At 52.9% G+C, this 13,788-nt stretch overlaps 1 protein-coding gene across 1 annotated transcript; it reads left to right on the forward strand.

Moving 5' to 3' along the window:
* Window positions 1–1,983: 1,983 nt before the first annotated feature.
* Window positions 1,984–9,179, forward strand: LOC308609774 (BCL-6 corepressor-like; the record flags this gene model as incomplete). The annotated part of the gene is made up of 3 exons (XM_081259069.1): window positions 1,984–2,158; window positions 3,345–3,531; window positions 8,932–9,179. The coding sequence occupies exons 2-3, from the start codon at window positions 3,354–3,356 to the stop codon at window positions 9,177–9,179; spliced, it is 426 nt and encodes a 141-aa protein (XP_081115195.1). The 5' UTR covers window positions 1,984–2,158; window positions 3,345–3,353.
* Between the last annotated feature and the right edge of the window lie 4,609 nt (window positions 9,180–13,788).

Consider the following 13,788-nt stretch of genomic DNA (forward strand, 5'->3'; position numbering starts at 1 on the left):
CTAGCTTGAACAGTGGGTCAGCTGCAGGGGTGACAGTGCAACGTGAGCGCCTCACTTTTGACCTTTGTGTGTGTGTGTGTGTGTGTGTGTGTTTCTCGGGTAGGATCCACTGGATCTGCTCCTTGGGATGAGAAAGATAATGGTGTGGATGAAGAAGATGAGGAAGGTGAGCTGGACCAGTCACAGCACCACGTTCCCATCCAGGACACCTTCCCCTTCCTGAACATCAGTGGTGAGTGGGTTGGGGGGTGGGACCGAGGCATGGAGAGGATGTACGGGGCTTTGATTTTGCAACCGTTGACACCATATCCACCATTGCACTGGGAGCAGCGACCAGGCCCTGGGGCCAGGCTGCCAGTCGGTTAGCAAGTAGGAGTCATAGGCAAAGGCACTCCGTAGGCATAGTTATCCCAGTGGGGTGGCTTCTAGGCAGAGAGAGCATCTTCTGAATCTTACGTGATAATTCAGAGAAATTAAAAAATGAAATTCATTCTCAATCCCGCATACAAATACACAAGCTGTTACAAATTTTGCTGATTTCCTTCAGGCCAAGTGCAGGGATCCTTTTCGTGAGTTGTAGGCAAACTCTTCTGCTATTTCCCTCGGTACAAATTTTCTGTCACTGCTTTAACAGCCTCTGCTAAGGCCGTATCGTGGGAAACTTGTGGCTCTACAGCTCTTAATACTAGGCTCTGATACAATTTCTCTACTAGAGACTTTTATCTTTTTTAAATTAATTAATTAATTTGTTTATTTATTGTGGTACGCGGGCCTCTCACTGTTGTGGCCTCTCCCATTGCGGAGCACAGGCTCCGGACGCGCAGGCTCGGTGGCCATGGCTCACGGGCCCAGCCGCTCCGCGGCATGTGGGATCTTCCCGGACCGGGGCACGAACCCGTGTCCCCTGCATCGGCAGGCGGACTCTCAACCACTGCGCCACCAGGGAAGCCCTATCTTTTTTTTAAATTGACTCTTTGAATTCAGCTTCCCAGGAAAGATGAGTTTAGAGATTGGAGGGTCCCTGTGAGACAGAGCAGGTGCTGCACCTCCCATTGCACGTTCTGAGGACGTTCAACCACAAGGTGAACTGCTCTTCCACAGCATCTTCCCTTGAACTTTTCACTGACGTGCTCCTAGTCATATGACTTGCATTCAGTTGAGTAGCTTTTCACTGCTTTTCTAAGTTCCATCTGGCTGCTAGGGTCAAATGAGATACTTTTGCCACCTAGGAAATTTAGTATATCCAGATGATTCCTGTAGGATTTTGGAGTGCCCTTCCCTAGGTGATGCCCCTTCTTTTGAGAATCAGGAAATGACTCTTATCTGTCTACTTGCCCTCCTTCACTTACCCTGTCGTTTATAACCTTGCAACCAAGTGATGAGTAAAGACAGCGATCATAGAGCTCTCTCAGGTTAATACTGCCATAGCTACATTCCCACTTGGTGCAATTTTAAGATTTGGACATTTGGAAATGTGAGATCCTTTCCCAAATCTTTGGCTCACTCATTCTGTTATTCTCACCCCTTAAAAGGATGCAACCCATTTCCAGGATCATGATTTCCCTTTTTTTTTTTTTCATGTTTTTTTAAAGCTAATATTGTGTGTCCTTACGTTATGGGCCACCTTGGATCCTTTCTGAAAACATGTGAACGTATATTAAAAATAAAAAAGTAAAATGTGGCCCTACAGCCACACCGGGATTTTATTGCCCTGAGAGAGGAGTTGGGACGCATCAGTGACTTCCACGAAGCCTATACTTTCAAACAGGCTCCGGGCCAGCCAGTTTCCGGCTTCAGCAAGGAGAATGTTCCAGTGGTAACCAACAAGGAGAACCTAGCGACGCCGGTCTCGACTCCATTCCTGGAGCCGACCCTGGCGAGCGACAGCTCTGCGGTCACTTTCGGGAAAACCCAAGAGGATCCCAAACCATTTTGCGTGGGCAGTGCCCCACCGAGTGTGGACGTCACCCCCACCGACACCAAAGAGGGAGCTGACGAGGCAGGATCAACCGATGGCAAAGTTCTGAACCCGAAGCCATCTAAGCTGGCAAAGAGAATCGCAAACTCCGCTGGTTACGTGGGTGACCGGTTCAAGTGTGTCGCTACCGGACTGTACGCAGACTCCAGTCAGCTCGGCCGGGAGCAGCGGGCATTGCAGGTGAGCCCCCCCACACACCCGAATTTCAGGAGCTTGACCAGTTGTCAGGTTTTTTTAATGTGTGAAGAGGAGGGGGCCGGGGGTATGATAGGGCAGGACACCGGGCTGATTTGGTTAATGAAGCTTAGGATAATTTAAATGTTTGAAATGTGTCCAGTAAGGGGACGTAAGTGGATACTTTAAGTTATTCTGTAGATTTTAAGCGAACTCCACTCGAATGCTGATAACGGAAGTTTCAATTATTGCGAAGGATGTCTAAAAGACTGCATGACATTTACCTATCAGTCGCTTTGATTTCTCTGCCGTTACTGTACGTTAACAAATATACCTAAAAGCGCTGCTTAGAATGCCTTACGTGATACTTGGTGGAGGTGTGTAGCGGCCGCATGTCTGTGAGATTCGTGCAATTTTTTTTCCACCCAAAAAACAAACAAACAAACAAAACAAAAACACAAACCTTGCTTAAAGGGATAGAGTATGTATTTAACTTGCTAGTGAATGATAGATGTTGTATAGGAATTTCCTTAAGATATTTTACTTTTAATTAGAAGACAAATAAAGCCAAATTGTTTTGCAATGTTAAGAAAAAAATTGGTTTATGCTTATAAAAATGGATGAAGTTATCTAAATGATCCATTGAGTGCCCATTTTAATTACATAGATGGAAGGATTACAAGAGGACAGTATTTTATGTCTACCCGCTGCTTACTGTGAGGTCAGTTCTTCAAATTTTTATTACTAGAATCTTCCATAAACCTTTTGAGTTAAATTTCATTTCCAAATATACAAAGGGAAGTTTGTGGGCCATGGTCGTCTTTATTCACTGTGCATTTGTTTTCTTTTCTGTTGTGTTTTTGTTTCGCTTTCTTTGTGTTGTGTTTTTGTTTTGTTTTATTTACCTTCGAAAGAGAATGTCTGTCTGTATGCCACAGTGTATGTATGGCTATATATACACACCACATATATCTCTACATACATATGGCTTTACGAATAAAGAGTGTGTGACTAGTTACACATAGACACTCTTACATTTTTATCGTTCAATTTTAAAATATCTCAGTTGTATCATAAATTGTGGTTGGTTTTGGGCAAACTTTTCTTTGAAGATACCTTCCTTTAAGGTAAGGGCAGTGAAATAGCTTTGGTGGTAAGGTGTGTCTTTTTTCCATCTCCGTTCTCTTTGTAGCGTGCAGTGATGCGCTTCTCAGAGTTGGAGATGAAAGAGCGAGAAGGTGGCCACCCCACGACCAAAGACTCCGAGGTGCGCAAATTCAGCCCCGCTGACTGGGAAAGGCTGAAAGGAAGTCAGGACAAAAAGCCAAAGTCGGTCGCCCCGGAGGAGGCCATTGCCAACCAGAACGACAGTGAGAGATGTAAGTGAACCCAGGCGGCTCGCGTGTGGTACCACGTCGGTGGGAACGGGGCGCTTCCGCTCCCAGTGCCGAGGGAGGTGAGAGGAAACAGTACGCTTCCGACGGCCCAGCGTCTGGGTGCTGGCTGTTCGGAGAACGGGCTGCTCTGGCCACCCTTCCCAGCTGTGGATTGCAAGGCTGGTTGTCCTTTTGAGCGTTGCGGCATCCAGGAGTGAAGCACCTATGAAATGTTGTTCCCTGGCACGCGTCTCCTTTTTCCGGAGCAATGCTAGTCCTGTAGTTAGTAATAGTCTGATACAGTAGAGCAGAGGAATGGCAGTGCAGGACCTCCGGCGTAGCAGGTATGTGTTCTGTTCTGTAGCAGGTACGGACACGGGTTTTTGGTAGCAGTGGAATGGCACTTGCAGCCAGAGCCAGACCCTCCAGAGTGACAGTCTCCTGTGGGAGGGAGTGGAGAGTACTCGGACTCTCCCTCCAGAGGCAGAGGTTTCGTTCAAGTGCGATGAGGGCTGATGAAGGCCCCAGAGAGATGAGCATCATTGTGTTCTGTGGAGGCTCGTTTGCAGTCATGAGGAGCTGACACCACGCTCCCAGGCCGTGGGATCAGCGAGGCCGTTCTTCCCACCAGACGGGTGTGTTCTGTTCTGCAGGCCGAACTGGAGAGAAAGCTCGTGTTGGCCTCGAGTCACACTCTGCGGTCCCATCGGCTGCTCCCCCACTGGGGTTGACTTCGGGCTTGGCCCTCGAGACTTCCTGGGCGAATGAGATGCGTTGGCAGCAAGTGGAGGTCTTTCTCCCGCTTTCTTCAGTGTGCGTGCTTGTGGCCTGCGGCCTGCAGCCTGCTCCGGACCCCAGAAACCTCACCGGTGATGGTGAGTGAGGGCACCTCGGTGAACGTCGAGGACAGGGTGGGCATGAAATCCTCCTGAGACGGGACAGTCGGGGGTGGTGGGCACGTTTGGGAGGCCCAGGCCCTTGGACCCGGTCGTAGGGTCGGCGTTCGCCCGCACGCTTAGGTCGTGGGTGCCTGATGCAGTTCGGGAGAATTGTGGTCAGCAGCAGCGTGTGCTTCTCTCTGCTGCTTGGAGCACTGCCCTCCCCCAGCTCATCTTTGGGGTCAGACAAAGGCCTGTGGCCACGGTTCTGGGTAAGCCACACTGGGACTGGTCTGTCCCACGTGGCTCCCGTAGAAGGGGATTTCTGGGGCTAGTCAGTGGTGGCCTTACCCGAGGGATGGGGCTCTTGATGTGCCTGGAGTAGACGATTCCGAGCTCCTCCCCCTCGGGATTGGAATGAAAAACGGAGGGTCCAGGCCACCCTGGAGTGAAGCAGTAAGAAGGCCTCCCTCCTTGCCTGTGCTCACAGCTGACACGCAGCCCTTACCCTCCTGAGTGGCCTCATAACTCAGCTCCTGGGGAAGTTTCTCCGAGAGATGTGATAAAAGTGGGCAAGGCCAAGTTCACGGGGCTGCACTTTTCTGAGGATGGGATCTGCCTCTTCTGGGTGGACGGTGAGGGAGGCTGGAGGAAGGGAGCGGGCAGTTAACCGGCCTCGAGTCTTCTCGCCCTTTTCTCCAGCAACGTGGCCAAACCCAGGGTGGCCGCTGCCCTTCACGTCTCAGTGGCCTCACCCGCCCTTCTTCCCAGAGACGTTTGTGTGCGTCCTTCCCAGTCTTTCCTGCTGAGCGTGGAGACGAGAACTCGGTGTGGCTGATGGGGAGCAGGGCCTGAGCCCCAGATGATTCCGAAAGCCCCCTCCCCCCACCGCCTGCCTTCAATCTCAGACCGACCGACGGGTCTCTTCCTGGAGCACCCGGGACATGGCCCAGTGAGCCATGAATGGCCACCATGGGAGGGCAGGAGAAGGGTTGGGGAAGGTGAGGGGCTCCGTTTCAAAGGTTGGGGCAACGGAGGTGGGTTCCCCACCCACCCTCTATCTTGTAGAGACGTGGGGTTTGTAAATAGTGGGTCAGGAAAGGTCACCTGAAGGGGCCACTGTTCTTACTGCGGCCTCCACGTCCAAGGCCCAGCAGGTGTTCACTCCATTCAGCTGGATATGAATGGGCCTTCTTGTTCTTGGGCCATCATGTCTTGAGCTGATATGGGCTCAGGTCCTTCTCATGGGTGTCGGTGTGGCCGAGAGCCGAGCTGTGAGCACATGGGAGCTGGGGCGGAGATTTGGGGCGGGCAGGGGTCACAGAGAGGGTCCAGGATGCCTTCAAGATGCCTTCCCCCTTCTGAGGCAGCCCCTACCCATGGAGGGCCCAGGAGCTTCCAAGGTGGTGGGTGCTGTTTGCGTGGCCCTGGTTGTCCTGGTGCGGGTGCATCTTGTTGCTAGGGGCTTGTTTAAAAAAAGGAATTAACTTGAAAACACAGTGGCCGAGATACTCATTTATTCTTTATGATCACATGGGTGGCTGAGTGAAATTTTTATTTTGGAAGTTCACCAAATGAGTTGGGAGGTTCCTCAGACTTGGAAGTTCATCACTAGGAACCCTCAGTGGCATTTGAAGATGGGGCGGGGCAAGGTGGCACTGGTCCCTTCCTTCTCAAACTTGGAGTAACCATCTCCCTTGCCAACCACTTGGCTGGGACAGGCCTAGGACTTGCTCAGTGGCAGTGCCTGGCCAGGAGCTGGAGGAAGCCTCAGTCGAGGGGCTTCATGAAACTTCTTTGCTCAGGGAACTTCTCTTCCAGCTGAGCACTTGCACGTTTGTAAACTACTTTGGAACAGAGATCCCCTGCACTCCTTGTGTAGCGGGTGTAACTTTGAACAAGGTTAGCCCTGACTGGAGGTGCTATTATAGTTAAGCTACAGAGAAGGGGATTTTAATCCTGGGGAGCCTTCCAGCAAGTCAGAACCCTCTCACCTTGTTTAGGCCTCACTGGGCATGGCTCAACAGTGGTGAGGGTGCTTTGCTGCCACAGTGACTTGTAAATGTTGCTGTGGTGATGCTTCTGTGAGGTGATGCTATGGTACAATCATAATGAATTTGGGATATATGTGCTGTGAGTCATAGGACCATGCTGCAGGGACCACGTTCACATCTTGCTTAGACTGGGTGACCAAGGGCACGTGGCTTCCCACTTTTAGAAGGGCCAAAAGTAGCAATGATGGCAAAGCCTGATGGTTAGGATCCCCGTGTATCTATTTATCTCCCCATCTCCTTTGCCCTCAAGGGTAATCCTCCTGTGGGTCATGGTTAGAACAGTCTTTGAGAAGCTCTAAGTGACACGGAGCCTCTACCCTATGGCTGGTGGCCATGGGCATCTTGGGCAGTCGGGGTGGGTGTCCTTCAGGGTTATTACTGGCCTGGGTAAGGTCACACTAGCGTAAGGTCTTGGGGGGCCTTAGCTGAGGGGAATTGAGATCTTTGCCCTAAAAGGCTCCGGGGTTGGGGGAAGGGTAGATGGACCTAGTTTGGAAAAAGAAACTTTCAAATTGGACATGGGGGTTCTTAAGGTAGCCCTTCCATTCCTCCATGGATCCCCTCCCACGGAGCTTTTAGGGAAGGCTGATTGGACCAGATTGGACCAGAGAAGTCCAACGGTGTAACCAGCAGGGCTCACCTCTTAAAATTTCCTACATTTCGGGCCTGAGATTCTTGCTGGTCTGAAAGTCTTGGCATCTTTTGGTTAAAGGGATTTTTCCAGCCTTTCTCTGTGCTGAGCCCGGCCCGTGATTATGAAGCCCACCCTGGAGGGAGGCTAGCAGTAACATTCCCACTTTACAAGTGAAGGGGGCCGAGTTGTAAAGCGGCGCCATTCCTGCCCGAGTGTTTAAGAGGGTCACAGAGCAGCCCGAGTGAGAGTTGCAGCACGCCGTCTTCACCGGGCCTGCGGTAGCCTGGGCTGCATCACCCGTAAGCACAGGCCATGAGTTTGGGGTTTCTCCTGCTGCCATGGTAGGAGACCCTCGCGGTTGGGGTGATTCCACCATTCCGGCAAGAGTAGATGGGGATCTCTCCCACCTTGGGATACCCTTGGAGAAAAGCTAAGTGTGTTCCACCATTGAGAACACAGGTCAGGCTAGCCCAGGCCAGGGTGAGGTTCATCCCCACAACTGGCTGCCATTAAATGCTGGGAATGCCCCCAAGAGAGGCTGATCAGGGGACCAGCCGGCTGGGCAGAAGTGGGAGTGATACTTGAAGTGGTCTAGGGAGAGGAGGAGGAATGCGAGCAGCATGTGAGGGGTGTGTCCATGATTTCATCTAGAAAAACGGGCTGTGGGAGCTTAGCTCAGGTGTTAACAAAATACGAAACTCATACGCCCACCCCCACCCCCGGCCGGTGATGGACACAGGGTCATCTTCGGGGAACTCTTTAACAGCACAGTGATCATTATGGAATTATTTGTGTGTTAGAAACAATGTGACTAGCAAAGCAGTTGAACTGTTTCTTTGGCTAGAGCAAAAGTGAGGAGTGATGTTAGGCTGGGGTGATTGGAGGAAAAGCCCCAAGTGGATGCTAGATTGAGCAGGGGGGCAGGAGCTACACAGGCAGAGCTGGGGTGTGAGCAGTTCAGCCCTGCCCGCCACCCCCCCCACCCCCCACCCCCCATGAAGGGGGTTGGAGTCTTGTCTTTGAAATGTCCTTAGATGCTTGTTGCCTGGGAAGGAAGGCGTGGAGACGTGCCAGGTGGGTGACTGGTGTCACTGAGGGCCTTCTTCGTAGACAGGAACTAGGAGCAGCCCCTCGATGGCAGTGAAATGCTTTTTCCCCCACGGGTGTGGAAAGAGGACAGACGGACTTGTAGCAATCTGGTTGAGTTCTTTGAAATTGCCCTTGACCCTTGTGTGTGCACCAGGAAGCCTTTCCTTTCCCTTTGCCAGGCTCCTCTTGCCTTGGTCTCCCCAGCTTCCCAGCCTCCCACCATTCTTTCCCTACCCTTTTTCTTCACCCTCGCCCCTGCTGACCCAAGTGAACATTGGTGCTATGTCTGTGTAGATGGCAGTAGGGGGCTATTTGGTCTGTTGATGACATCAGCCTTTTTTGTTTACTAGCAGCTGTTTCCATAGTCATTTGTAGCTCTGCCCTGATTGGTTGGATCTTACTGTGAGGTCACTCACCCCCCCCTTTAAAAGTAAGCCACCTTGGAGAGTTAAGCAGTTAGGGAGTGATCTCACATGCCTATAGAGGGATGGTGTAGATGCCTCACCTTGACCCTTGAAGGATGGATTGTGAGTGGGCTACGCACCTCATTTTCTGCTTTCTTTGCTGGTTGTGTTCAGCTGTCCTTCCTTTGGGACGTCTTTCTGAGGGTTTTGTGCTTCCGGCGTGTGAGGCCCCTGGTCTCCAAAGGGGGGTGGTCTGTTGGTAGCAGATTGCCTTGGGCATGGGGGTCCTGCCTGCTCCTGGTGACCTTTGTTCCCTCCTTTCCGGGTTGTCTCCCCTCCCCTAGGGGAGCGTTATGATGGAAGCAAACCTGACCCCTTCGAAGCCCCAGAAGACAGTGATCTTCCTGAGGACATGGACACGGAGCCCCCCAGAGAGTCCCCCGCCGACCAGGCGGCCCCGGACGCGTCACGCAGCCCCACCCTCCGGCTGAACAGAAAGCGCAAGGTGTCTGGCAATAGGAACCACACTGAGACCACTGTGCTCCCCGAGGACTCTGCTGAAAGCCAAGCGGAAACGGGTCTGCAAAGATGAGCTCGATGTCGCTTCAGGCCCGCAGGGCACCCTTCGGAAGTCCTGGAGCGGAGCAGTGGAAAGTTCCAGTCCCACCCTGGATCCCTGGGGGGAGCCACTCACACCTTCCCACCCCCCACCCCCCCAAAGCGAGGTGCCGGGGCTGGAGCCCAAAGGTGGCCAAAGGCAAATAGGCCCCCTCCCGAGACTTGGTGACAAGTTCCAGCCAACACAGTGACCACACCCCTCCCCTCCCCCACCCCTGTTAGTGATGTGTAAGACAGTTTGTTCGCCCCCCCGCCTCGCCCTGGGGGGCTTCTTCTTTAATTTGTAGTTATTTCTCCATTAGCTGACTGGCCTGAGAGGGAAATGACAAACAGTTCCTCTAACCACTTAGAAGAGCCACATTATAGTGAGCTGACCAACCTGAGGTGTGCATTGAATTAACAGGGCTCCATCCCAGAAAGCAGCGCCGCTTGCTGCACCTTAGAGAACGTCGGGAGCAGAGAGCAAACCTGGCCGGCAGGGCAGGAAGGAAGTGACCCAGGCGGTTCAGCCTGCGGTCACCCCCCAGGGCAATAGCATCTCCGAAGAGAAACCTGGCAGGAAAAGGGCAGAGGCCAAAAGCAACAGCAGCTGGTTGGAGGAGTCCCTTAAATGCAGTGACAATGAACAAGGTACGCATGGGGCGGGGGGCCCTCCTGGAGGGTGGATCACCCGCCCTCTGTGGGAAACGGCCCTGGAGGGGACCTGAGCGCCATCCAAGTTGACAAGAGTAGCGTGTGGCGAGCGGGGAGTTTTCTTCCTGAGGTCCTTTCAGCCTGCACACTTCCTTATGGAATGGACAGTGAGGTGGGAGCTCGACTTCCTGGGCTGCTCCTCATCACCCAGCCCGCGGCTGGGCAGGAAGGGAAGTCTTGGGTGACCCCGGGCGCTTGTCAGTGCCCTCATTCCAGCCTCAGGCTGTCCCCAGTCGCCCTGTCCCGAGCACCCAGGCCCCCCACGGGTGGGGACGGGAGCGCACGAAGGGCTGGCTTCTGCCCTCTCTTGCGGCCCTTTGAAGCGACTTGCCATTTGGCGTTTCGTGGGTTAGCCTATTTGCCGGTTGAATGTGGGATGATTAAAATATTAGTGCTTTGAAAACATAATTGGTATATCTTTAAAAACTGAAGCTGCTCCAACGATCAGTGCTAACAATGGGCTTTTGTTTCCTCACCGGCTACAACTGTGTAACGCCCGCTTCTTCTCCCCTGACAGATGTGCTGTGCATGGACGAAGAAATGGATCGGCAGCCTTCGCCCCTGCCGCAGCAATACACCGACAACAGCGAGAAACCATCCGGGAAGCGACCGTGCAAAACCAAGCATTTGATCCCTCAGGAGCCCAGGCGGGGCTTGCCGCTGCCAGGGGACTCCTAGGTGGACAATGCGGATGGCAAGGTACCTCTTGCCCCTGGCTCTCCCCCGCCCCCCGGGCCCATGCAGGCACATCCCGCCTGCCTACTTCTCTGCTTCTGGGGACAAAGCTTTCCTTTTCCTGAACCCCTCCCCCCAAAACGTCCCTGCCCCTTCCTAGGGGACGTGTCTCCTGGGTGGCGGTGAAGTTTCCAGCGAGTAAAAATGCAACCCCTTCCTCGCACCCTGCCTCCCCCAGACAGAGAGGAGGAAAAGTGCTTTCCTCCACTCAGCTTTGTAACTCAGGGAGGAGGCGAACCAGCCGGGTGGAGGAAGGACAGCCTGAAATGTGTGCGCTGCCTGGTTTCGTGATAGGTGACAGTCCGGAGATTTTGAAAGTGGCCTGAGCCCAGTTCCGACTATGATCCTTCGCCGGCCAAGCAGGACCAGAAGCCCTTGGACTGTTTGCAGCAATTGTTACCAGCTTCCCAGGCCTCGCAGCTGACATGGTCAAGCTCCCCTCCAGAGACCACCCAGTCCCGCCCGATGCCACCGGAAGCGCGGAGACTTATTGTCAATAAGAATGCGGGCGAGACCCTCCTACAGCAGGCCTCCCGGCTTGACTATGAGGTGAGCATCCTTGTGGGTGCCCCGGATCAGGATCCGCCGGCTGCTGCTCCTTGGGTGGGGGACACACTGGCTGGGGATGGGGGGCGGGTCTCAGAGCCCAGCCCCCTCCACGTGGCGGGCTGGGCTGGGTGTTCCAGCAGGGTGTTTGCGTTGGCTCCCGCTCACACTGTGGGCTCTTTGGTGGCTTGTTCAGTCGTGGTGTGAAAAGAAAGGCAGGCCTCTCTGATGTTCCGTTCCCGTTCAGGCAGGTAGGCTGCTTCGGCCAGTCTGGCTCACTTATCTCTGATATAAAATCTGACCTAACCCAGGGCTTGGCGACCAGGGGAATTTTAATGAGCCCTTTTGGATTCTGAATAGCAAGAAGGAGAGTAGTTATTAGCTCTACTAACTTGTGCTGTTTGGGGCAGAGTGATGCCCCTGTGGGGCAGCGGGTGGGAAGTGTCTGTGCAGAGTAGGGGTGGGAGTGGGGCAGACCTGAGCAGTCTCTTTCTGAGAGGGCACGGGAGCCGAAGGCTGATGGGCGGGGAGCAGGGGTTGAGCCTTGCACAAAACTCCCTGTCCACACTGCTGTATCCCAACCCAGCACGGCTGATGACAGTGATGGCCTCTATTGCTAGAGCAACATAGAAAGATAGCTGATATCTGCCTAAGCCCGTGTGATCTGTAGTAACTCCTTTCACCCTGTTAACATCTTCACTTGGGAGTAACGCGTACTAGCCCACTCTCGGATGAGGAAACTGAGCCTCAGAGGGGTTAGCTGATACCCGTACAGGTAGCAATCCAGCAGTGCTCCACAGCCCACCACGCTCCTCAGCAAGACTGGCTCACACTGGAATTGCCCTTTTGACAGTTCAAAACCTCTGTGAGACAGATGACTCTCTCTGCCCTGTGCAGTTCCCCCACCATACTTGTCAGTAGCAATTGTGATGTAATAGCCCACAGGGCAAAGGCATTTTTCTGTGCTGGCATCAGCCCTCTGGGAGTTGAATGGTGACAGTAAAACGCGGTGCAGCAGGCTGAGCGTGGAGGTGTGGCTGAGCACTGGGGTGGCAGGACCCAGGCTGGCCCGGAGCCCTGGCGCCCACACCCTCAGCCAGCTCTGTGCCCCTGTCCCCCGTCTCCCGTCGTGTCCCCCCACCCCGGTCCATAGTGCCGTGAGCCCTTGGAAGTGTGCCTGCCTTGGCCCTAAGGCATGCCTGTGGGTTGGTAGTTGGAAGCACTAGGGCTATGCTTAGTTTGGGGTGTTTTTTTGTTGTTGTTGTGGGTTGAATGTGCTGTTGTTTATATCTGCACGTCTCTTGGAGACCTCTCCATTAGCTAGAGAGCACTTTGTGGTAGTTAGCGCAGTTACTTGCAGGTGAAGTCCAAGGAGCACCCAGTTGGTTTCCCAAGAGCTGAGAGCGGGCGCCTAGGAGGACAGAGCAGTTGTTGCACATAGTGTGGAGCTAGACCCCCCGTGGTTGAGAAGATAGTCTCCTTGCTTCCAGCAAACGCTGGAGGTGCGGGGGAGACCCCTAACCCCAACTTTTGGGTTAGGGTTGAGAAAGTAGACTCCCGCTTCCAGCAAATGCTGGAGATGGGGGGGCGGGGTGCTGCTGCACCCGCCGTGGAGGGCGGGGCTCCGAGCCCCACCTGTGAACTTGGCATCATTTCCAGCAGCCTCCCTTTGGGACCAGAGACGTCAAAAGACCCTCGTTGGTCCTCTAAGACAGTTTCCATTTTGGTTTGGTGGCTCTGAGGCCTGGACCAAGGGGCACTTGATCCATCCTTTTTTAGGCTACCTGGCCTTTGATTGCACAGGAAGCCTTGGGAATGTTTACGGTGGGATTTGTTTTTTTCTTCAAATGTAAATTTCAATATGTAGATTCCACAGATCACCAGTGTTGATGCTGAACATTGTGACAAGTAGACGAACGCTTTCAACTTTGAATCCAACTTTCTGGGATTTCTCTGGGCAGAATTTTAAATGTTGGGATGATGGCCCAGTTGGGAGATGTGGCAGCTTCAACCTTTTCACATTGAAGGACAGTTTGCTTAAGCAGATAAGGGTGTGGTTTGGGAGGGTTTTCCTGAAGTTTTGTCTTCAGCATTCTTGGTTATTTTCTTCTGCTTAGCCAAAGATACCATGTGCAGTATAAAGGCTGTCTGAGCTTTATGTCATGATAATGTGGTTCTGGAAGTTTAGAAACACACTCTGGCTTCAGATCCGCGTTAAATAGATCACTTGCGTGGCCAAAGACCTCAAACCTTTCCCTCCTGGGAAAAAGGCTTCTATTTCTTAGGCTGAAACGCCAGTGTGCAACCACATGCTTGTGCCTTTAGCGGTGATGGTTAAATTTTCTATGAATTGAATAAGTCATGTTTTTTAAAAAGTTAATGAGGCATTTAATTAACTCACAACGTCGGGCTTATGGCCTTTATGGTTACATTTTGCGGGTAATGGCATTCGGTTTATAGCCGCTGAACAGAGAGCTGTCCGACAAAAGCAGTTTGACTTTGCTTGGGAATGGCTGGGCTGCCCTTCAGACACTCCCGTTTATTTCTAGCGGAGAAAATAAACCAAGGAATGTGTTGCGTCGACAGACTCGCCCCGCCTCTACACCTTT

The sequence above is a fragment of the Mesoplodon bidens genome, assembly GCF_964165515.1.
Source record: "Mesoplodon bidens genome assembly, contig: HAP1_SCAFFOLD_146, whole genome shotgun sequence".
Taxonomy (NCBI): domain Eukaryota; kingdom Metazoa; phylum Chordata; class Mammalia; order Artiodactyla; family Ziphiidae; genus Mesoplodon; species Mesoplodon bidens.